Here is a 24,299-nt window from a genome sequence, read left to right on the forward strand (position 1 = left end):
CCTAAACAAGCCCAGTGCACACAGCTCCAATCAGATGCCCCTAAACAAGCCCAGTGCACACAGCTCCAATCACATGCCCCTAAACCATCCTGTCCGTGTTTGAACAGAACGTTCCTTACAGCCATTCTGCAGTCGTTTGGGAGAACCAATGCCTTCTTTAGAGTTCTGTGTTTAAAGGAGGCATTGGTTCTCCCAGAGTTCTGTGTAGCTAAACTCATGGGCTGGCATTGCATCACTAATAAACTTAGAGTCTTGCTGAACAACCAAACTTCCATTTACCATCTGCATCATGGCTAAAACTAGCACTCCTCCAGGTGAAAGACTAAGTACTCACCTTAAAGTTGGATATAGACTCCCCAGCACCAAACAGCTGGTGTAAAACACATAAAAGGCGATGTGTGTGTGTTTTTGTGTGTGTGTGTGTGTGTGTGTGTGTGTGTGTGTGTGTGTGTGGGGGGGGGGGGGGAAGCCTAGGGTAATTACACCCATTGCTCTCTTTACAGCCTGTGAACCTTAAGCGTCTCTCTAGAGGACTGTGGTCCTCCTCTGTCCTCTCGACACTTAATCCTGGGAACAGGGCTCCTAATAAACCGCAGTGCCGCCTCATATACACACACACACACAATAACAGACCAGGCAACTCTAGTAAACATTTTTTATATATATGCATACTGTATGCATGCAGACACTCTCTCAGAGGGAGAGAGAGAGAGAGAGAGAGAGAGAGAGAGAGAGAGAGAGAGAGAGAGAGAGAGAGAGAGAGAGAGAGAGAGAGAGAGGGAGGGAGAGAGATAGAGATAGAGAGATGAATGGTTCCCATGAGTTGGATGTGAAATGCCAATTGAGCCTGGCCCTTTGTGCTGAATGGGATTTTCTGCTTGGCCCGCAGATATGGGAGACACAAAAGGGCCTTGAGACAGAGAGGCCCGGGCTCCCAGGCCCCAGCTCAGAGCTCCCCTCCAACCAAGCTGCAGCCTCCAGACCCACCATGATTGATGAAGTCTGTGATTCAGTGCACGGCCTTGGCCCAAACGTCCTGGAGATGAGGGGGGGAAGAGACTCCCTCCTAAACCTCCTAAAGCTGAAATGAATCAATCAATAAACCTCACCGTCACTGGATCCGTTTCACCGCCTTCCTCACGGCTCCGGCCAACCTCAGCGCTCCCTTATTTTCCGATTCCGATTAACCGAACATTAATGGCTGGGTGTTCAATCAAATATGAAATCCACACGTTGACCTAGTTAGAGGACAGAGCTCTCATGCCAACACACCACTGCCAAATCTCCCCATCCTTATTCAACGCTACATCCAAACACCACTACTTTGCACTGCAAACTGAATGCCATGCTAGCAGTCTACGGAACACGTAGGATTGACCCAGTCATGTTCAGCTGTGGGACGTATAGGGTTTAAATCCCAGTCTATAGGCATATTGTTGATGCCTGAGATACTGATCCAGTAATGGGCACTTCTGCCACCCTGCTCAGGATTGCTTACAACCACAACCCTTCTGGTGCGGGCACTAGTGCCAACAGAAGCAGCGCGTCATCTGCTACTTGATACCTGCCAGGGATGGGATTAGGGACAGGGTGTGAAAGAGAGGGACTGTGTGAAACACGCAGCAGAAATGACTAACGTGAGACAGAATGAATGCCCACATTCTCACAGATACGGACAAGACGAGAGACCCAGTGGGAACCAGACTACCCCTAAGAGTGCTCTGTTCCCTTTCAGGGGCCGACATGGCCAGATCTGAGTCTTACTTCCTGTTTCTACTTAAAGGCTTTGAGGTTTTACATATATACCTGAATCTGTCTGCAAAGTACATAATGCAGGTAATATTTAACAGAATGAAATGAAACAGAGCATGTGCTGTATATCGTTAGCGTATATAAAATGACTGATTAACAGAACTTTTAATGACTGAAATTTAACCAAACAGTGATGGAATACTTCCAAAGTTGCAATGAATAAAAATGTAATCTACATTACATTACATTACATTACATTACATTTGGCTGACGCTTTTTAACCAAAGCGACTAACAACATGGTAAACAGTAAGTTTTAGAACAATTCTCACAATTTTAGGACAGTTTAAAAAAAAAACGTTAGGAGTACAGTAAGAATAAGTCGTCGGTGAGTGCTGTTTTAGCAGTTACTTGTCAGTTTAAAACGGCTGGTGAGTGCTAGGATCAGTAAGACTTGTTGTAAGTGTTGCTATGAGAGTAGATGTTCTCTAAAGAGCTGGGTCTTCAGGAGTTTTTTGAAAGTGGAAAAGGATGTCCCTGCCCTTGTAGGAACTGGCAGTGTGTTCCACCAACGAGGAACAACAGATGAGAAAAGTTTGGATTGGCTTGAGCCGCACGTGGCGTGTAGAGCTAGCTAGGCGTCGTTAGATCAGAGGGCGCCAGCGATCTGGAGGTAGTGTAAGTCTGTATGAGGGCATTCAAGTAGGTGGGAGCAGAACCGAGACTACTTTGTAGGCAAGCGTTAGAGACTTGAATTTGATGCTGGGCCGCCATAGGTAGCCAGTGTAGCTGGATGAGCAGCGGGGTAACATGTGCCCTTTTGGGTTGGTTTGTAGACCAGGCGCCCGCCTAGCGTTCTGGATCATCTGAAGTGGTTTCACTCGCGCAGGCTGGGAGACCTGTCAGGAGGGCATTGCAGTAGTCGAAGTCATTGAGATGACTATTGCCTGAACCAGAAGTTGGGTAGCATCTTGAGTCAAGTAAGTCCTGATTTTCCCGTATGTTGTAGAGAGTGAAACGGCATGACCGGGCGACTGAGGCAACATGATCTGAGAAGTTTAGTTGGTTGTCGAGAACAACTCCTAGATTTCTTGCAGTCCTGGTCGGTGAAACAGACAGGGAGTCAAATTTGATGTTGATGTCGTGGTGTATGGTAGGTTTAGCTGGGATGACCAGCAGTTCAGTCTTTGAGAGGTTCAGCTGGAGGTGGTGTGCCTTCATCCATGTAGCTATGTCTGAAAGGCAATCTGAGATCCGTGCTGAAACCAGGGGGTCGTCAGGTGGAAAGGACAGATAGAGCTGTGTGTCGTCTGCATAGCAGTGGTATGAGAAGCCGTCGGCGAGCGGATAATCTGTCCCAAGGAGGTGGTGTAGATAGCAAAGAGGAGGGGGCCCAGCACTGAGCCCTGGGGACCCCTGTGGTGAGATGGTGAGGTGCGGATAGCTGACCAAGCCATGATCGCTAAAACGGCGTCCTGTGAGGTAGGGATTCAAACCAGGGAGAGCAGAACCGGAGATTCCCATGTCAGCGAGTATAGAGAGAAGGATCACGGTGATTAACCGTGTCAAAGGCAGCCGATAAGTCAAGCAGAATGAGTACTGATGACCGGCGGTCCCTGGCTTCTTTAAGGCTTCTGTTACAGACAGCAGAGCGTTTAGGTAGAGTGGCAGCTTTGAACCCAGACTGATTTGGATCCAGAAGGTTGTTCTGTGAAAGGAAGTCAGAGACCTGTTTGGAGACTGCTCGTTCAATGCCTTTGGATAGGAAAGGCAGTAGTGAGACAGGGCGGTAGTTCTCGACTTGAGCAGGGTTGAGAGAAGCTTTCTTAAGTAATGGTGTTACCGGGCCACTTTGAACGCTGTTGGAAATGTGTGCGGAGGTTAGCGAGGCATTGATCACAGGTGTGATAGCTGGAGGCGATGGTCGGGCTGATGGACTGAAGTAGGCTCGTAGGTATAGGGTCCAGTGAGCATGTGGTAGGACGGCTGCATGTCAGGAGTCTGGACACTTCACTCTCGGAGAGAGGCGTGAATGCTGAAAAAGATGTTCCAGCAGTCCCGAGGGTTGAGTAGCGATTTGAAGGTTGAGAAAAGTTTGAGTGTCTGTAGCGCTGTTGATTTTGTCATGGTAGAAAGCAGTCTTAGCAGCAGTGATGCTGGCTGAGAAGGAGGTCAGGAGTGTCTGGTAGTTTTTGAGGTCGTCAGCTAGTTTGGATTTGTGCCATTTCCTCTCCGCGGCTCTGAGTTTGGTGCTTACATCGGAGGGCATCATTTAGCCATGGATGAGAATGTTTGGATCGAGCTGGCCTTGTGGTAAGAGGGCACAGCTTCGTCCTGTGACACGTCAGTGTGGAGCAGAAGCGCCGAGTCAGTGGCTTCATTAACCTCCAGAGAGGAGAAGGTGTTGAGTGGAGGTAGACCGGAGGCAACCACAGAGGAGAAGTGCGTTGGAGACAGGTTCGGATGTTGCGGCGGACGCGTGACCATCGGCTGAGGCGCCGGAGGCTGTTCCTGACAGGCTGACGTTGAACTGGATGAAGAAGTGGTCAGAAAAGATGGAGAGGCGTCACCATGAGGGTGTCTGTGCTGCAGTTCCGAGTGAAGATCAAGTCAAGCTCTTTGCCAGCTTTGTGAGTCGGTGGGCTTTGAACCAGTTCGAGGTCAAAGGGAGTGGACAAGGGCCAAAAGTCCGTTGAGCCTGGGGCATCTAAGTGGATGTTCATATCCCCGAGAACAAGAAGCGGACAGTCATGCTCAGGGATGGAGGATAGAGTGTCAAGTTCGTCAATAAAGTCGCCTAGTTGGCCTGGAGGGCGGTAGATGACCAGCACGTAGAGTTTTGCTGGGGCGATCACTGTGATGGCATGGAATTCGAATGAGACATATTTGTTTGAAGGCAGTAGCGGGGTGAATTTCCATTTGTTGGAGATCAGCAGGCCCGTCCGCCTCCTCGTCCAGATGGCGAGGGGTGTGGGATAGTGTAAGGTTAGTGGAGAGTGCAGCCGGGGTGGCAGTGTTCTCTGGTTTGATCCAAGTCTCAGTGAGAGCAAGGAGTTCCAATGAAAGGTGGTTGGCATAGCCAGCTATGAAGTCGGTTTTGTTGACTGCGGATTGACAGTTCCACAAGCCCATGGAGAAGGAGGTTTCTGTCGGTGAGGACCGTTTAAGTTCCTGGAGGTGAAGGGGATTTCTGCCCCTTTTGACATTTCTGTCATCTAAAGGCTAGACAGGTGTGATTTGACCAGTGTTACGCATAAACAGCATTTGGTGATGTGTAGTGTCTAGCTAGAGAGCTTTCAATAAATAATGTGCAATGTGATGGGCAGAATAACACGTGTTGGCGTGCACTGCTGGTCTGCCATGAAAAGCCGAGAGACTCTAATCTACTACTAAAGCAGATGATAAAAACACACTAGAATACACATGGTAGACAAAAACATGACCACATGGATATCTGTGCACCCAGACACAGATTCAGACCAAGAGCATGCTGTTGGCATTCCCTGAAGCACGCCACAGTTAACCACAATGGGAACACATGTGGCGTGCTGCAGAGGTTTGCTCCACCGTGCCCTTGTTATATGTTATACAACAGTATGACTGCAGAGTGATGCTCTATGTAGTCCTGCTGTTGAGCCCCTTTGGTTATAAAGGGGTGCTCAGATTAATATTGAGCTGCATCCTGAATGAAATAAAATCAGACAATGTCTGAAACACAAACCAGTGACCTATAACATACACCACAAAGGACAAAAGCGACACAGCCTCAAGACAGCAAGTCTGTGGTTTGTGTGATGCTAACTCGCATCCTAAGCAGGAAATCATGCTTCTAACAGAGTTGCTGCATACAGATTGTGTTTGCCCATTCAGATGTGACAGTTTAGTGTTAATATTTCCAAACACAGACAAACTAACACGGCTTTCCTGGGTGATACGGTCCGAGCAGATTCCCGTCTGGTTAGGGATTTTCTTCCTCCATTCTCAGACTGATGTTCTATCCTGATCCTGACCCCCGACCCAAAACAGACACCGCATGAGTCGCATTCATCACTGCCTGTTCTGTGGGTCTCCATCTTGTTCAGCCTCATGCTGGACTCCCTTTACCAGACTCTATAAATCTCTACATTGTCGATTTCCTGTTTCCATTTTATTGTGAGCAGCGCGGAGTGGGCTTGTCCGTCCGGGGACTGACCGAGCCTCACACAAAAATGTCGACCTGAATGCCACAGCGGGGAAAACGGTGTGCTCGGCATTAGCAGGACGATGATTCACTCTGTGAGCAGTGTGTTCACCCGGTCCAGGGCTTGAGGATGTCAGCATGAGTTGTGCGGGACTGGATTTGTAACATCTGTCTCTGGGCTGTCTATAGACCACCAAGCAAGGCAAAGGCACGCTCAAGTCTCGCTGTCTAGCATAGATATTAGCCTAACTTCTCAAGTCTTCAAATTCTTACCCAATTTTGGGGTATGCTGGATCAATGTAAGTATGTTTAAGAGAGGACTCTTTCGTCAATTATTATCAAAAATATGACAAGGAGGATTTAAACAGATGGCAGTATAAGCCCAGCAAATATATGGTATGGCAATAAGCACCAGACAACTCAGTGCTGCTGAGACATGGAGTGTTCAAATGCATCAGATGCAGCCAACAAACACTCAATCAAGGCTTAGAATGTTCACTGTAAGATGTAACATCTGTTTTCCGGTGACAACCCTGGAAAACATATGGTTGTTTATGCCAGCGGTCCCAAGGGACAGCGCTTTCACTGATTCCAGATCAGCTACTTGGGCTGCCTGCGCATTCCAATCAGCTGGTCCATACGAGAGAGAATCAGCACGACTCCTTGGGTGCACTCGGAGGAGGAAGTCGATCGTAAAAGTTTTATGCCTTTGCGCTGTCTCGCAGTAGACATATGGGAGGTTGGGTTACGTGGGACGTTGCAGGAAACTCAACCGTGAAAGCTCATCACAATGACAGCAGACAAACAGACATTTCACTCGCCCCGTTCATAGGAGAACCAGATGGGTGATGATGTTCCCAGTACCATGATTGACCCAGGTCAGGACAGAGGTGCATACCTGATCAGTCAGAGCTCGTCTTCACCATCAGCCCAACACGTCCGACACACCAACACACACATGAAGTGGTCAAACATATGCTACACACTAGGGTGAACTCCATGAGGTGATGACACACAGAAAGACCTCCGTAGGTCATGGGGTTTGAACTGCTCTGCACTAATGTGGAGAGCCAACTGACTCAGGTGAGAGGAGATTCAGTGGCGGCCGGCGAGCATTCTGTTGGGTGACCGAGGAGGGGAGGAATGCTACTGGTCCACTTCATCTTTCACTTCTGCGTTCCCTGGCCCCCTGAGAATGCGACCTTTGCTACCACACTCCAAAAAAGCAGATGGCATGGCCGGGTGTTAAACTACAGTCCTGCGCACAGAGCCTTCTGGAAGCCCAGATAATGGCTTCTCCGGCAAACATGATGGAGTGGAAGGGGGAGGAGCGAGGTTCAGAGGATGCTGGATGCCTTTGTGCGTTTGACTTCACTGACAACATTCCACTTTCTAGACATTCTGACGTCTCACTCATATTGGGAATACTCACGTTTTGATCTGATGGTCGGTCAAAATGCGAAAAATCTCTTAATCGACACCTTAGTGGTCATTTCTTAACCTTTGTACATCTGGCTAAGCCATGTAGTAATGCTATGATCATTTCATATCGTATGACTAAAAGTGGAAAAAATACAAGAGTAATTTCCAATAGAGGAAAACACTTTGAGCTCATTATTGCCATCAATTAAGTTAGTTGTGCCCACTAGCAAATAATTTGCTACCCACATGGACTAACAGTTATTTGGAAACATGCAATTTTCTACCATTCCCAATCCCACAGCCAAGGAGCAGCTGACTTAATTCCCCCTGCAACATTAACAGGGCTCAAAAGTTCCCCAGCAAAAAAGGGTTGCAGATGTCTGGAAATCAATCAAACTGCTGCTCTTGTCCCATTAAGTGCCTTTTAAGAGCCAGGACCTCTGTAATTATCAATTTTGCTCAGTTAACGAGTGCTGAGACTGCGCTCCACTATGACATTAGAAATCCAAAAAGAGACTTGTCCTACTTGTGAAACTGACACAGTGGACAGATAAGATAAGACAGGTAAGATCAAGACTGACATGACAAAACTAGATTGAACCAGACTGGTCCCGACTGCAACAAGCATAGTGAAGCATAATGACAGAGAAAAAAAACAGCCAGTAGATGCCAATGATTATTCATATAGTAGCCTACACATTAATCAGGAGTCCACATCTTTGCACAACAGGTTTAACAAAATCCAGCTGCTTTGCTCTAGCTCTCAAGTGCTTGTTCAGAAGTCCACCAAATAAGCCTTGGACAGACTCCTGCAGCAGCACTGCACAGTAGCCCAGCGGTGAAGACTCAGAATAGCAGAGTTGAACTTGATGGAAATAGTTGATATTTAGAAATGTGTAGAGGGAACATCAGCTAGAATGTTTTCCAGCGTAGTTTGAGTTGCTGTCAGGAGGAGGGGCAACGCCACATGCCACATGCTGGCACAAGCCCCCCAAGACAACGTCAAACGTTCAGCGGTGAGGCGAAATGACACATCTGCCGTTGCTCTTTCAGCTCCCTTCATTCGACTTCAGTTACGCCACCCATCTCCCTGTCTCTCTCTCTCTCTCTCTCTCTCTCTCAACAACAACCTCACAGGCTTCTGTTAGCCTTTTCTGTTACCGAGGCAGGAGAGCTGTATTTATGAAGACACACACACACACACACACACACAACTGATGTTTATAGTGCAACAGGCCTCGGTATGGTGGAGGTTGGCTTCAGGCCGGCCACCTGGAAATACCAAGCACTGTGACCCCACACACAGAAATCATAGAGCAGCAGTATAAAAGACCTTAACCTCTCCAGGAGCTTGCTCATTCTACAGATGTACTCCACTATTGACAATAAGTGTGTGATAAGAATCTATAGCGCTAGTAGTCGTGTTGACCTGCCGCACAGTGAGTGTGAGGCTGTAAGTGGATTTCCTTCTTGACTTGACTGGCATGTCCTTGGACATTCTTGCACAACAACTTATTCAGGAACACTTGAAATGAAATGACAAGACTGAAAAAAACATTCAGCCCTACATAATTCAAAAAGCATCTCTACTTTGAACTCCTTTTACCATGCTTTCCTTGAAGGACTAAACTCAGCCTAGAGGAAGTCTCAAATGGCAACACACACACACACACACACACACACACACACACACACACACACACACCTCCCCTTGAACTTCAAGTCAGGTGCCTCTGACTTTTGGAACCACTGCCAAAAAATAAACTGCCTTACAACTGTTATACCTGGCTCTGAAGGCAACGCTGTGGGTCGAAGCAAACGCGGTAACTTATTACTGGACTAGAAGGAGGGGGGGCAAGAGAAGGGAAATGAAACCCCTCCACAGAACTGCAGCAGACCCCTCTAAAACATGGAGAGCATTAATAGCAAACATGATGAAGCCACGGTCCCCCACCCCCAGATTGATTACTCGAGGACCAGAGAGAGGACCCAAACAAAGGAGAGAGAGGGAAGAGTAGGAGGGAGAAAAGAATGGAAGGAGGAAGGGAGGGAGGGAAGGAGGAAGGGGAGGGAGGAGGGAGGGAGGGAGGGAGGGAGGAGGTGCTCACTGAGCCCATCATATGTTTCACTGAACAAGAGACCAAGAGAGAGGGAGGGAGGGAGGGAGAGAGAGAGAGAGAGAGAGAAAGGCCCATCCTCCCAAACAAATCCTCAACAAATGTTTTCCACAATGTTGCATTCTCTGTCCTTTGCTACCTCTATGACACCATCCACAAACGCAGAAAGATGACACCTGGAAAAACTTGTGCATGTCAGAAAAGCCAGAAACAACACTTTCTTTGTTTAACACTAGCCTTCAGATGAGCCCAACATGAACAAGACACCACAAGCAAAGTGAGACACACACACACACACACACACAGAGACAGCAGAGGGACACAGCCACGACACAACTTAATGAAACACAGCACACAGGGATTATTGGCAGTAACTCACCCTTTCTGGCTTTCTCTCTCTCACACACTCCCTCACTCTCTCTCTCTCTTTCTTTAGCCTTCTCTGCCTCCTTCTCTCTCAGTCACTCAGCCTGCACCAGCTGGTGCTCACAGGCCACACCCACTCTGTGGTCACATGACAGCCAAGCAGTCACACCCCTCATTCACCGAGTGGCAATCAATAGAAAGCAACAGTGTGTCTGTATGTATGGACAGTTGGACAGGGCAAGCAAATGTATGCATGTGAATGTGTGTTTATGTATACAAGCAAATAGCATTTGTGTATTTACATGTGTGTGTGTGTGTGTGAGAGAGAGAGAGAGAGAGAGAGAGAGACGGAGAGAAAGAGAGAGAGAGAGAGAGAGAGAAAGAAAGAGAGAGAGTGAATGCATGTGAATCCATGCAGCATGATGGTGCATTAGGCTGCCAAGACATTTGGTCATTTTCCCTGAACTCCCCCTGCAGTGTGTGTCCCTAATGAGCTTCCATACGTGAGATTGATGGTTGTCTACAGCTTGTGCTCAGAGACATTTCCCTGAAGGACTGCATATTAATCAAACATTAATCTATTAGAAGGCTAGACTCAAATATACAACTGGAAGATTGAAGGTTGGGAGATTGAGTAAAGGTCATCGGTATTATATAGATTCCATGCATACTGTATTGAAAGCAGGCTTGTGCAAAATTCCAGAATTTAATTGAAACTGGCTCTTAAATTCCAATTCAATTCTTGAATTTCACTTGCATTTCAATTAAGGTAGCAAACAGGAAGCAGAATTGCAATTGTGCACAACCCTGATTGAAAGCAATGTTTGTTGCCTTACTGTATATAATAGCCTCAAGTTTCTCTGGCTTACAGCCACATAGCAACTGTTGGAAAATAAATCATATGACTCCTATGAAAAGCAAATATGCACACAGATATAAAGGCCCATCTTCACATAAACAAGACTCTCCTAGTAGCTCTTTAGTTTAGTCTAACTTCCTGTAGAGACAGCAGGTACAAGAAAAAACACCTCTAGTGCTTATTTCCTGCTCACCACAAGCCACCAGACCCTATTTGTTTCAGTAGAAGTGATATTAACGTCTTCATCTATCCAGCAAAACGGCTGCGTTTCCTGTCTATCTAGTCATGCACATGCACATTTCAGCTGTGCACAGCTCTGTGTGGTTTCGCCTGCTGTGTGTATATAGGTCTGTGGATTCCAAGCGTTGGTTGTAGTCACCTGCTAGTGAGGTGTGCCAGAATGCGACCCTTTGAGAGTGTTACGCTGTGTGGTGGGTTTCTATGGAGAACTGATCAGAATGTGGAGGAAATGACTTCATTTGCACTCAGGACCCTAAAGCTGAATGCTGCTATGCTTTTTCCTCAGGTTTAAAGAGAGCAATAATCTTTTACAACACTTCCACAATCTCTGAGCATGTTGGTAGTTAATGGTGAAACCTGTGGCTCATATGGTTAGCACCACAGTCTGACCACCAGGCTAAACTAGAGCTCTACGGGACTTTTGTATTTGTAAAGGCCACCTATACTCTTCAAGGCAAAATGCCACAAGGTCTAACGGTCAGCTGTCTAACGCTCTGTCACATTTAAGCCAAATTCAGATATGGTTGTCTTCAGACATGTTCACAGTTTCGTTTAAATCTGCAACGCTGAGCCAAGACCTGCTCTACAACAGTCGGTTCTCGGTCACGTGAAGTCAGCTAAGTCATTGTGCTGAATGAGCGAACAAACACATCTTTGAGCGCAGCCATAGCGGCCTATTTATGTCTTTCTCTGACACGCTTCTTCCTAACCGGCACAATTCAGCTGCTTGTGTAGACCCAGTCATACCTGTAACGGATTCAGGCCCACAGCTAATGCGCCTCAGAAGACCGTTTGGCAAGGGGAGCTTTTGGTGAGCGAGGATCACACTGAGCTTCCTTCCTCATTTTGATTACACGCGACGATAACAAGATGGGCCCTTGGAGCTTTGACAGCCCCCACTTCCTTGTTTGCAAAACACAAACAAACATCGAAGTTGCGGCGCTGGGCCCTCCGGATTCAATTATCTCAGTTCTAGTTCAGGCTCTCCACTGGTGCCTTCAAGCACCGGATCCAATGGCTTGTTGTTGCTTTTGTTTGTATCGTTTCCCCCCCTCCGGCGACCATTTTGGCCTGATGAATATCCATGCAGAAGGCAACTGGAGACTAAGCAGAGGGAGCTCAGCCTCCCCCCCGGCGAGCTCTTTGTTGAGCATGAGATCAGGTCTGATAGGGAGAGGAATAGTGTGTGATTACGGCATATGGAGCAGATTATCCAGCTACCTCGGCACCGCTGCCTTCAGAGTGACTCACCGTCAGGGCCCACCTTGAACTTGAGGAGATCAGGCCCAGAGAGAGAGAGAGAGAGAGAGAAAAGATGGAACTCTGTACATTAGTACTGTGCCCCTTTTCATTTTCGTACAACGCTACAAGAACCATTTTTAAAGGGGGAATAAAAGGGACCATAGCCATGCTAGACTCGACTCAGATATGCCTGAGAGTTTGCACAGAGCTTTGATTCGATACACCCTGAAGAACTTTTGGCTTTTTCCCGCAGTTCTTGACACATTTCAGATTTCCGAGTCTTGTGTTTCCCTTGTAAGGTTACCGGGTCTTCCCTCTCGTGTGCTTTTTCATGAATGCTCCTATGCACTCTGGTAAGACCTGAGTGCTCTGTTTGAATAGCGACCGCAAAGTTGATAAATTGCTAGAATCTGCGGCCGTAACGGCGACATCGTTTGTGTAAGCAGAAGTCTTTCCTCTGGCGTGTCCTTTCACCGCGTTTTTAAGCCTCAGAAGCTTTCCCAGCTGTGGTGTGCGAAGCCCCAACTGCCAAATCCCAGGACACAAGGGAGAAGGGAAGAGGGGCTCTGTGGATTGTCAGTAATCAGAGACAAGCATGTACCCCCCCTTCTCTCCCCCCAACCAGAACATACAGGGCTGTCCCACACTACAGGCTAACATGAGCACAGAGTTGAGCTATTCACAAATATCCGGTCCAGATTTGTCTTTTACACAAAAGTTCCTGATAAAAGAATAAAGTTGAAGTAGCGTAATAGGGAAAATACACATAGCATGGCTAAAGACAGACAGGAGATCTACAAGTACACTGTCAAACAATAAAAAAGGTCTCTAATCCATTTTGGAGAGGTTAGCTAAAGTTTGCAAACAGCAAGAGAAGCCAAGACAGGCACCCTGGGACGTTCAGTTCATTTTCTCCCCCCTGCACGGAGAAGAGACTCCACATTGTAGCCGTGTTGGACTCTAATGCAAACCAGTTGTGCTGTCACTCGCAACGTCAGGGCTGCTGCCCACTCCTCCCCAAACACACAGAGTCCATACTCACACCGAGGTTCTGGTTCCGTCGCGGTTCCGTCGCGCACTTCCATGCAGACGGCCGTGTGCTCCATTTCCCTTCCCTTTCGCTCGCTCGTGAACTCGGAACGTTCTAGAAAACAAAAGTGTCTGCTGTCTGCCTGCGGCTGCTCTCGTGGCGCTTCCCCGCTCGCTCTGACAGCTGCGAGCTCTCGGGTCGCAGTGTGCGGAACACTCGGGTGGCTCGCTCCAGCCTCAACGCTCTCCGCCTTCAGCCCCCCCACAATAAACACCTCTTCTGCGCTCCCAAGGCCTGGGCCTTCCGGGGGAATCCCTGCCCTTAATTCAGTGCGGCCCCCGGGTGGAAGATGACTCACTCCCCCCACACACAGCGCGCGGCGAGATGGGCCTCAAGATTACAGTCATGTGTGGTCGACTCGCTTATAATAATCATTGGAATTAGCCCTGCATACTGCGGTTGATATCCAGCGTGCAAGATATTTAGGAAGGGTGTGTAACCCAAAACAACGAGACATCAAATACAGTGCTAACACAATGTGTCTCTGTAGCAAAAACATGTCAGCTTTTGGCGGGGAATTGGTCTGGAGTCTCACTGGCTCCCCATTCGGCCGGGGCCTTTCAGCGCCTCAAGTCTTATCAGCCACGAGTCCAAATGTGGAGGCTCGGGCTCGACTGGCAGCAAGGCAGGAGTGGAGCCACGCACTGGGGTGTCTTGGCAGGGCTGCCTCCAGCCCGATAATTAGTCCCAGCACATCGGCAGAAACCCGTGTTTATGCAACACAGAGCACTCCTCAGGAAAAAGCGAAAAGGCAGTCAAGCGTACCAGGGTCTTTGATCGTGTAGTCGCTAATCCGGGCACTTTTGTGATCTTCCGTGGCGATCAGAACGGATTACGTCAGGTGCTCAGGTGTAACTTTGCAGCATTTTACAGATCCTGTCAAAAGGCATCCTGTCAATTACCGTACACGTTCACCCCCCTCACATTCAAGTGTGACATATTTCGTCTGAGGATGGCTGATTGCAGATGAGTTCAACCATATGATCTCAGTGCTCTCAGGTATTGTGATGGGCAAATTTGGAGACAGACATCAAAGCCGATGCATTCAAAGCTCATTAACGTTTCTGTCAGTTCACCTCCCATACCCACTGTGCTCTGAGTGCGTTCATGTGCCAAATACCATGAACGCTTCACGGTTGAAAGGCTCATATCAACAATGGTATAGAATATTACTGAGAAATTGTGCATTGTGTGCCAATTTCATATCCTATAACTTAGTGACTAGACTTGTAATGCTGGCAAGGACATACTCAATTCCCTCAGATTTGGCACCATACATCTTCCTTATCCTGTAATGATTTTCAGGTACTGACATACGTTTAGGTGACATGCCAAACGAGTCTATGTATTGTGTCTAGAGCACTGCTGGATCTTGTCAAGTCTGGGGCCCCTGTCTTCAAAATGGCCCGTTGACCTGGAGCTGAGGTTCACATCTAAACGCAGCTGGCATTTCCAGCATCTCACTCAGGCCCTGTGATTAATCCAGCATCCCATCTCGGCCCTGACCGCTGTTTGGAGGGCCGAGATGGAGGGGCCGCCAGCCGCCAGCGCCGCGTCATGCAGAGGCTTAGAGCTCTCCCACACTTAGAATAACAGGGCCCGGCCCTGGCCCCGAGTCCAGCTCGCTCGTCCAGCAGATGGCTTCAGTATGGTGCGGATGGCGCTCTGCCACAGTGGTCACACACACACACACGCACACACACTCATACACACACACACACACACACACACAACACACACACACACACACGCACATGCACACACACACACACACACACACACACACACACACACACACACACACACACACAACACACACTCGAACGCACACGCACGCACGCACGCACACACACACACACGCACACACACTCACAAACACACAACACACACACAAACACACACACACACACGCACACACACACTCACACATATCACGGGACACAGTCCCCGCATAACAGCAGCTGTTCAGTGATGAATTGTATATTAAACAACACAATTAGCTTGTCTGAGGAGGCCGTGGCGGAGGGGAGTGCAAAATCACTATCAGCGCTGCTCTAATGGCCAAGTGCAGAACAATGACAAAGGTGTGACAGCTGCTGCACTTTAATCCATGTTTACTGGAAACCATTCTTCCTCTGAGAACCAGCGAGACCTGATTTAGAGCTAGTCTCTTCTTATGGCCACTTTAGGGAGATGGAGGAGGAGGAGGAAAAGGAAGAGGAGGAGGAGGGGGCAGTGGGTCAAACCAGGCCTCAGGATCACTGGAGTAGAGTTCAGCATCAGCCGTGGGAAGCCAAACACTGAGACGGAAGCTCTGCCACCCACCGCACAGTCCTGGTCTGCCCCGTGCACTGACCTGTGGCGGCTGGGTGGAGGAGGTCTCCGCTGGGTGGAGGAGGTCTCTGTGCTGATACTGGTGGAGGAGGGTAGCCAGCTGGTCTCTGGTCAGTGTCCCTATCACTCACTGAGGGCCTCTGGGGCTTGCGGCACTGCCGGGTCGTTGGGTCGTTGGGTTGTCTGGTGGAGACACTGAGACTACTGGAGCTGGGGTTGCCCCTGATAAAGCACACACGCATCAGGGCTGTAGAATGCAGTCTACCTCAGGTTCTGCGCTCTCGGAGTCTGGTCTTTATCCACGGCACTTCCTTAAGGAGGTTCTAGAGGGTTCCAGAGTGCCGCAAATACCTCAAGCCTAAGAAAGTCTGTGCAGTAATATTCCCACTAGTTCATATATCAAAACATCCATTCTCCTGCCTGTCACTGAGGTCTCTTTATTGTCTTGTGTGTTGATCTGAAATAAAAAGGGCTAAAGGAAGTGACCAATGTCAAAACCCAACAGGGACTGACAGGAGAGAGAGTGTGTGTGTGTGTGTGTGTGTGTGTGTGTGTGTGTGTGTGTGTGTGTGTGTGTTGGGAGGGTCTGGGAGAGAGAGACATATAGAGATATGATATATATACAGTATATATATGATATAGACAGAGAGACTAAGAGACTACAGATGGGGGATGTAGTTTTGATAGATGTGCTGTTGAGGTGGGAACTTGTCTGACCCTCAGCACAGAAAGACATTTAGTATAAACAGATGCTCCAGGAAGCCGTATCTGCAGGGGGCCATCCTCTCTGTCTAGTGATTCCACACTGATCCACACAGCAACCCAAATAGGAGGGGTCTTCCAGCAAAAAAAAAGTTTACTGCTTCATATTTACAAGGACAGAGAAGTTTGGACAAAAGAAAGTACACTTAAATACACAATAACTTCTATTGAATTTCATATCTGTCTGTACGTTACACTGATATTGAATTTCATATCTGTCTGTACTTTACACTGGTATTTTTGCAACTACTACATGGTGTTTCATATCCATATTTATTCAGGCATGTCCATTTTGAGCTGGTTTCTTTGAATATGAGGGCAAAAACAGTCATGCTGTTGACCATTGTAATGACTCACAGCCTTGTGGGGCTCTCGCCACACCGATTTGCCTTACGTCATTCTCCATGACCTCATCATCACCACCTGCGCTGTAAGCCTGTGCCCAGAGAGAGACACCTGTGTGCCAGCGCCACCTACTGTCAGAGAGAGCTTCCTGCACTGCCAGAGTCCTCAGAGGGCAGCTGAGAGTGATTCTTGCTCTGTGGTCCATAATTACCTCCCTCTCCTCCCCTGTCCCCCCCCCTCCCCTCTCCTCTCCCCCCCTCCTCTCCTCTCCTCTCCTCCCCTCTCCTCTCCTCTCCTCTCCTCTCCTCTCCTCCACACCCACAGCCAGCTCTTATAAAGCGAGACAAATAAAACGGGGGCCACGTGGTGTGTGGTGTAGTAAAGGGTCTATATTGGGCTCAGATTAGCCATGATGACCTGCGCTCAGTGGGCAGTCTCCCCCTGGCCACTAACCACACCTGACTGCACCTCTCTCTCCTCTCTCTCTCTCTCTCTCTATCCCTCTCTCTCTCTCTCTGTCCTCTCTCTCTCTCTATCCCTCTCTCTCTGCCCTCTTCTGCACCCCTGCTCTGTCCTGGGTAATTATTGTGTGGCGGCGGGTGCTCTGTAATGGTCTGGGGGCGGCGGAGCGTGCAGTCGCCCAGTGAGAGGCCCTGACCTGGGACGTGCCATGCAGCGCCTGAGGGACGACCGGCCAGCGAGATGGCCTCTCACGGAGACGAGAGGAGGAGCGTCGCCCACACAGGGGCGAGGTGACCTCACCTCACGGTCAGGAGTGGGCCCAGCGCAGCGTGACAGAGGTGAGGTCTGCTGAATGTTTACAGAATGGTAGGCAGGCCAGATGAGGAGGACACCAGGAAGAAGGTGGCTGACTTGCTGTTTGTGGTGTTTTGAGAACAAACAGAATATGACCTTAACATACTTTCTCTCACACAAACACACACTGGTGCACACACACGTGTGCACGCACACACACACACACACACACACACACACACACACACACACACACACACACACAGAGAGAGAGAGAGAGAGAGAGAAAAAACAGACTGCTGAAAGAACATGTTTAGCCTTGAGGAGTTCAACATTGGTGTTATGAGTTCACAGACACATTTTAATTGCTCTGTTTCCCTCTGCTTTTGTCAACATTACTGCAGTAAGATATAATCATGACCCCAATAACCTAGTTTTTAAAGTATTTCTATTAACACAACAGAATATAATAGATGTTCCTTAATTAAAGGTTGTGTCAGCGATAGTGGGGTTACGTCACTTCTGTTTATGTTAAAAAAAAACAGAGAGCTAGCTCGCTACTCCCTCCCCCTCCCTCCCGTGCAATTAAAACTCTCCTAAGCGCGCATCTCATCGGTTATTGGTTGAAACGCTTTATTTTACTATATTTTTAAATTGTTTTTGTGTACAGATCTCGGAGCCTAGGCTGCCTACAGAGACACGTTTTTTTGACGGCCTGCTTATGGGGCAGACAGCTAGCGGATCGTTAGGAAAGATTAGATGAATGTGATCATTTATGTTTGGGCCTTTTTTTGGGCCTGAAATCGCTGATACAACCTTTAACTATATCAGCTAACTAATCAGCTCAAACATTTTGAGAGCCAGCAAGATATGGTAGAGATAATCCAGTTCACCACCAATCCTTTTCATCTGAGTGGTAAAGATTCCATGGCTAGACAGACATGACAGGTAGACTAAGGAAAGAGATCAGGTATTGTCCTGAATTATGGCTAAAAGACAAACATAGCAGGTAGACTAGGGAAAGAGATCAGGTATTGTCCTGAATTATGGCTGAAAGACAAACATGACAGGTAGACTAGGGAAAGAGATCAGGTATTGTCCTGAATTATGGCTGAAAGACAGTTCATCAGTGCAGAGACATAAATGGCACATTCTGAAGCTAACAAACTGCAGTGGTTGAACTAGTTCTTCACAGAGATATTTATACAAGAACCCCACGCTGTATTTTTCCATAATCCCCTCAGAGTCACTTTGCAACTACTATGTTCCCTCTGTGATATTCTGTCTCTCTTCCTGATTCTCCTCTCTCTGTCCCTCTTTCTCTGTGTCTCATCAAACCAACTCCCAACTCCCCCCATTCTTTCCTTCCTCTCTCTCTCCCTCTCTCTCAGGGCTGGAGTGATGGGGGGCTGCAGTGTTCACACTGTGACACACACACACACACACAGGATGGGGCTCGATGCCAGACCAAACACAGTGCTTGCTCTCTCTCACTCTCTCTATCTCTCTCTCTCAGGGAGACACTGTTCTCTCGGAGCTGATGAAGCCTCTCAGTGAGTCTGTGTCCAAGCAGCTCCCTTATTCAAACTGATTCAAGGACAGGGAGGGAATACGGGCACATAAGCAACGCCAAACCCTCGTCCCAGGTCTAGGGTTACGGGTTCAGTGAATGGAGTGATATTTCCCCTGAATTAATGTGGTTTGGTACTGGTGGGCTTTTTTCTCTCTCTCTCTCCATGAACCTCTTTGGCAGATGAGATTGATGGTATTTAATAGACTGAACTTGGATCGGAGCGAGTGGATTCTGTCCTTTTACAGTCTGTCTGTGTTCTTCAACAGAAAGGTCTTTATTTCTTTTAAAAACAGCCATGTCTGGCTGGGAGAGATTTTAATTCACATCGGGACTCGCATGTCAAACTCCAGCCGTCAGCTGGCAGAGAGGCGCCTGGTGAAATAGAGCACAGCTGCCCAAGAGTGCCCGGGTAGGTCAGACGCAGCCTGTGGGCCTGTCGCCTGTGGACGCAGACTGTGTTCTCTACCTGCCCTATATGTGAGCCAGTGGACTGGGGAAAACCATCTCTGCCTCTAACCACTCGGCCTGCATCCCATGGCAATGAAATATCACTCTGTGTGCCGTGACACCTGGAAAAAATTATTCCTAAACGTCCTGGTGGGAATATCAGGGAAAGGTCACTGGGAGTAATCACTCCTGACAGAGTGACTTTTACAAAAAGGTCTCAGCAGGGAAGAGCCCTGAGAAGCTCTTTTGTCTTTGAAGGTGCTGTGGTTGGTCAGTGAGCTGTGTGAACAGCACGGCTGTGCGTGAGTCACAGGGGGCGCCGGAGTGCCGGGCCTGCTGGGAAGTACCGTGGTGACGCGAGTCTTACTGCAGCAGGGGAGTCGGACGCAGAGAGGTCAGAGTTGGGGTTGGGGAGTTGGGGGAAGACGGAAGCAAGAGAGGAAGCGGGGGAAACGAGTGCGAGCGCGCTTGTGAGGTAATTTCCTGTTGGAAGAAATGAATGGAAAGGAAATGGCTTATCTAATACGTTGACTGTATCCAAACAGCTGAGCCTCTATGCCTCAAACCCTGTCAACAATGAGGCTTTGTTCATGTCAGATAAAGCATCGTCCACAATGTTTGATTACTGGACATTGACACTGCAAAAATAATTGTCTCCAGGGTTAAAATGAACCTCTCACCCTGTGTTTTTTGAGTACCAAATCTAAAGCCTTATACAGAACATGATTCATGACAATAAAATTGAATGAGGCAAGAGGGCTAATTACAATAGTCACCATATCTCAAAATGAGTTATGTGAAATAACACGCTTCGTCTGAGGGGAAAAACACAGTTTCTGTAATTAGTTGTTGATGTTGCTGGTTGCCTGATGGTATCAGTGCAGTCAGAGCGTGAGCTACTTGGCTGGGTGGGCCCGGGCCCTCCAGGCAGGTCACCCTTAATTTGACTGGAAAGTGGCCCTAATAAGAGCGCTCCCTCTGGGCTGGTGAGTGGCCCGGAACCCCCTGGACCGGAGAGGAGCCAGACAAGGCTCCAAGTGGGAGCGCAGGCAGGGGGGAGTGAGCACTCACATGAGGAAGGAAGGGCCGGCCCTTACACGAGGGACGCAGCGACCGAACATATAGCTCACGCATATAGCGCTCAATAAGGACGGATCTGAACTACTACCATTCAGTGGTGTAGTCTACGTAATACGCAGGACTACACAGATCTGAGCTGCTACCATTTACTTATAAGATGCTTAGTTATAACATGAAGATACAGACCTAGAAATGCAATGAAAGCGTACACTAAGAGATGCATCATCTCCACATGGTGATGCATGAAACCTATGTGACTGGTGAGAGAAATGCAGTGTTGAATGGATGACCAAACCAAAGGGGTTGAGGGCTAAGCAGAAGGCCCTTCACAGCTGGCTCAACTGATCTTTTCTGCATCCCTATCTGTTTGTGATGGGAACTCCTGTTGGGTTCTTTTCAGATGACGTGGCGTCTTCATGTGCCTTTGGTTTGTCTGTCTGCATGGGATTAGGGAAGTGAAACAATCAGTATGCTCTCTCTCTCTCTCTCTCTCTCTCTCTCTCGCTCTCAATTTTTTCTCTTCCCTCTCTCTCATTCTCTCTCTTTCCCTCTGCATATTTGAACCTTTCTTTGTGTGTGTGTGTGTGTGTGTGTGTGTGTGTGTGTGTGTGTGTGTGTGTGTGTGTGTGTGTGTGTGTGTGTGTGCATGTGTGTGTGTGTTTTCCACACGGTATGTGTTAAGAGTGTGAGTTGGTGTTGTTGTGTGCGTTCGAAGCAGGAGCTAATGGGCTAATCGATCCCATGGGCTGGCATTGCCTCATATGATGTGCACGCACCAGAGAAAGCGCTTCAGCGCCGGAGACAGACGCATGCAGACTGAGGCCGACAGCCCTGACAGACTCACCAGCGGTGCGCTTTAATCAGCCGGGCCTCCCCCCCCTCCCCAGCCTCCCTGGGGCTGCGCCGCAGACGCCCACGCACCTCTGGAGCCTGGAGCCCTCTCTATACCACACCACTCACTCAGGCTCATGAGAGCTAATGATCTGGGCTGGTCTGGTGCCTCTGTCTGCATCTGAAGTGCTTGGAAAATCCTACGCGTACAGATGCTAATGGGATGAGTGATGCAACGTAAAGACACTCTTCAACACCAGGGGAGAGACAGGTCCATTGGGGCTGACGATGTCTAGCGGGCACCAGTGTGATGCTATACTGTTGAACATGGGTTTAGTTTTAAGAATCAAAAAACCAACTTCTGGGAGTTAAGCCTGTTAAGTTATGGGTTCAGTTCTGTTGGAGAGCTGTTTTAGAAGCTGTGCATGCTAACTAGATGCTGATCAGATCCACATGGCTGTGAAGAGCTCCCCTCTCTGATTTGGCACCAGGGGCTGTATTGTGCAACAATTATGTCAAAAACAATACTGATATCCATGCAAAATGCAGTGGAATTACACACGGAAGGGGATGAGAACGTGTGGGATTTTCCCAAGCTCGGGCTTAAAGAGAGACATGTGGAGGCCGAGGCTAAGATAGCATTGTGTACTAGTAGACTGGGAGAACTACTTTACTTTAGTTTCTCTAGTGTCATAGATGTAACAAATCAATGATCAGTGCTCAGTTTTAGTATTATATCAGGTTATCAAATATCCAAACATTTAAAATGATCACTCTCTAGTGAGTACGTATCCTGACCATGACAGGCAATTAACAAAACTTAATTTGATTGATTGAATCAAACAAATGCCTGCCAGGTATATATTCTGAAGCTAAGCAGACTGTTGCATGTTGTCACATTTGAACCTTAGTGTATACAATGGTAGAAGGGCAATCCATCCATTTGTTATTGTTAACTAAACAGTAAGCATGGCAATTAGAATCTAAACAATTCGAAATAATATCCCTGCCACCACTGAACCAAGCGTACCCACTGTTTATGTTTATGTATCAGTGCTGTATTTTCGCCCCAGACATAATTTGTTTATTACTATTAGAGGATCAGAATAAACTTTAGTATTTGAATTTCCCCTTGAGGATCAATAAAGTATCTATCTATCTATCTACATAGGTTTGGCAGCAGCCAAAACCATGACTTGTCATAATTAGGGTAAATCCTTTCTGCTGATCCACAGGAGAGCAGTGGTCAGCATGAACTGAAGAGAAACACATTTCAACTTCCTTCAACTAACTAGTAGTTACATAACTAAAGCTTAAAGACATACAAACGACTGTGGAACATGCATGAAAAGGCTATCTTGTTTAAGGCACAACACTGCACTCCTATTACAGAAAACTGGTGCTATGACACATTTCTTTAGATTCATCAAACTAGCTTAAAACCACAAGATGCATTTGTTTTGGATGTCAACAACTGTCCCTCCCCTTTAATTGTAAAGAAATAATGGCATAAACAATCACTGAACTGCCGCCTATTTCAACCTCATGTTTAACACCCCAAACCTTTTCAGTGGTCTTAAACACTATGGTCCTTCATCTCATGCAGTTCCACCAAACAGCTTATGAGCCCATCCCCATGCTGTACACAGCTGTAGGGAGGGATCCCACCACATCTTACCCATGCCATCATAAAAGGTCCCCCTGTTCAGACCTGGCTTGTCTCTAATGGCTCATTTGCTTTTCCACTTTCTCTCACGAAGAGCCAATTCCAAAGCCCAGCAGCCTGCGCTCCACTTCTGCCAACCACCAGCCGAGATCAAATGGGAAGAATGTTGGGGGTTAACCTCCACAATCAGAGAAAGGAACAGACCCAGCTCTCGCCCTGAAACGGCACCGGCATTCCCCCCGTGACGCAGACGAGCCTGCGGTGCTGACGCCACTGTGGAGGCCTGATTAACAACGGGGGAAGCACCGGTCCAGTGTGGTCTGACTGCCAACAAACAAAAACATCTTTAAACCATCCACCACCGCCACTCTACTCAGCGGATATACACACACCATCCTACACAACATATACATACAGAGTCCGCAATCCACGCATGTATACATAGAGACAAGCTGGTATTTTCATTGGCATACCACTGGAGGGAAAGGAAGACCGGAATATTCTGGATACTGGAGAACACTGTGTACATTAGTAAGGGAACATGGTGAGAAAGGGACAAGTGAAAGGGAGGGTGGGTCACAGGAGAGGCCCTTGGGAGACACACTTACTATGGCTGTCCTGCGGCGACTTGCGTCCGGTGTGGTTGGGGGAGGCGCAGCGCGTGCTGATGGTCTGGTGGTGGTGGTGAGGGTGGTGGTGGTTCTCCTGGGCCTTGGTGTCGGGCGCTTTGGTGACGCTGATCTCCGGCCGACGTGTGCCGGCCACCTCCCCCGGGCTGGGCGGCTCCGTCCTCCTGAAGGTGGTCTCGGGCAGCTTGGCGCTGGCGTGGGGGGGCGGCGGGGGGGCGCGGCGGGTGGGCCGAGGCGAGGGTGGTCTCCAGGGGCTTGCTGAAGGTGACCGTGTGCTTCTGCGCCAGCTCGGGCGTCTTGCTGTGGCCCAGGACCTCGGGCCGCTTCAGGGCAAAGCGGGATACCCCCTGGCTGGGGGAGCTGTCCACCGACTTGTGATTGGACGAGATGTCGATGGAGAGCTCGGAGCGGCGGGAGACGGGCTCGGGCGTGCGGGCCTTGGGCCGGGGGCTGTTGGCGTGGTTGGCACGGCTGCCCAGGTCGTAGTAGCTCTGGCTGCTGGGGGAGATGCCCGCGCGCTGGTGGGAGTTGGCGTTGCGGCGCGTGGTGGGGGAGGTGGCGTCCACGTCCTCCACCTCAAACGACCTCTTCAAAGCTGCAGGGGGACAG

The 24,299-nt window shown here is 48.6% G+C and overlaps 1 protein-coding gene across 1 annotated transcript in view; it reads right to left on the bottom strand.

Moving 5' to 3' along the window:
* The window catches only part of LOC125297184 (neuronal-specific septin-3-like), a 60,101-nt gene that overhangs the window by 20,029 nt on the left and 15,773 nt on the right, over positions 1–24,299 (bottom strand). The window contains 2 exon segments of the mRNA XM_048247368.1: positions 23,670–23,916; positions 23,918–24,285. Coding sequence (XP_048103325.1) covers positions 23,670–23,916; positions 23,918–24,285 — 615 coding nt within the window.

Source organism: Alosa alosa, chromosome 7 (assembly GCF_017589495.1).
Source record: "Alosa alosa isolate M-15738 ecotype Scorff River chromosome 7, AALO_Geno_1.1, whole genome shotgun sequence".
NCBI classification, from domain to species: Eukaryota; Metazoa; Chordata; class Actinopteri; order Clupeiformes; family Clupeidae; genus Alosa; species Alosa alosa.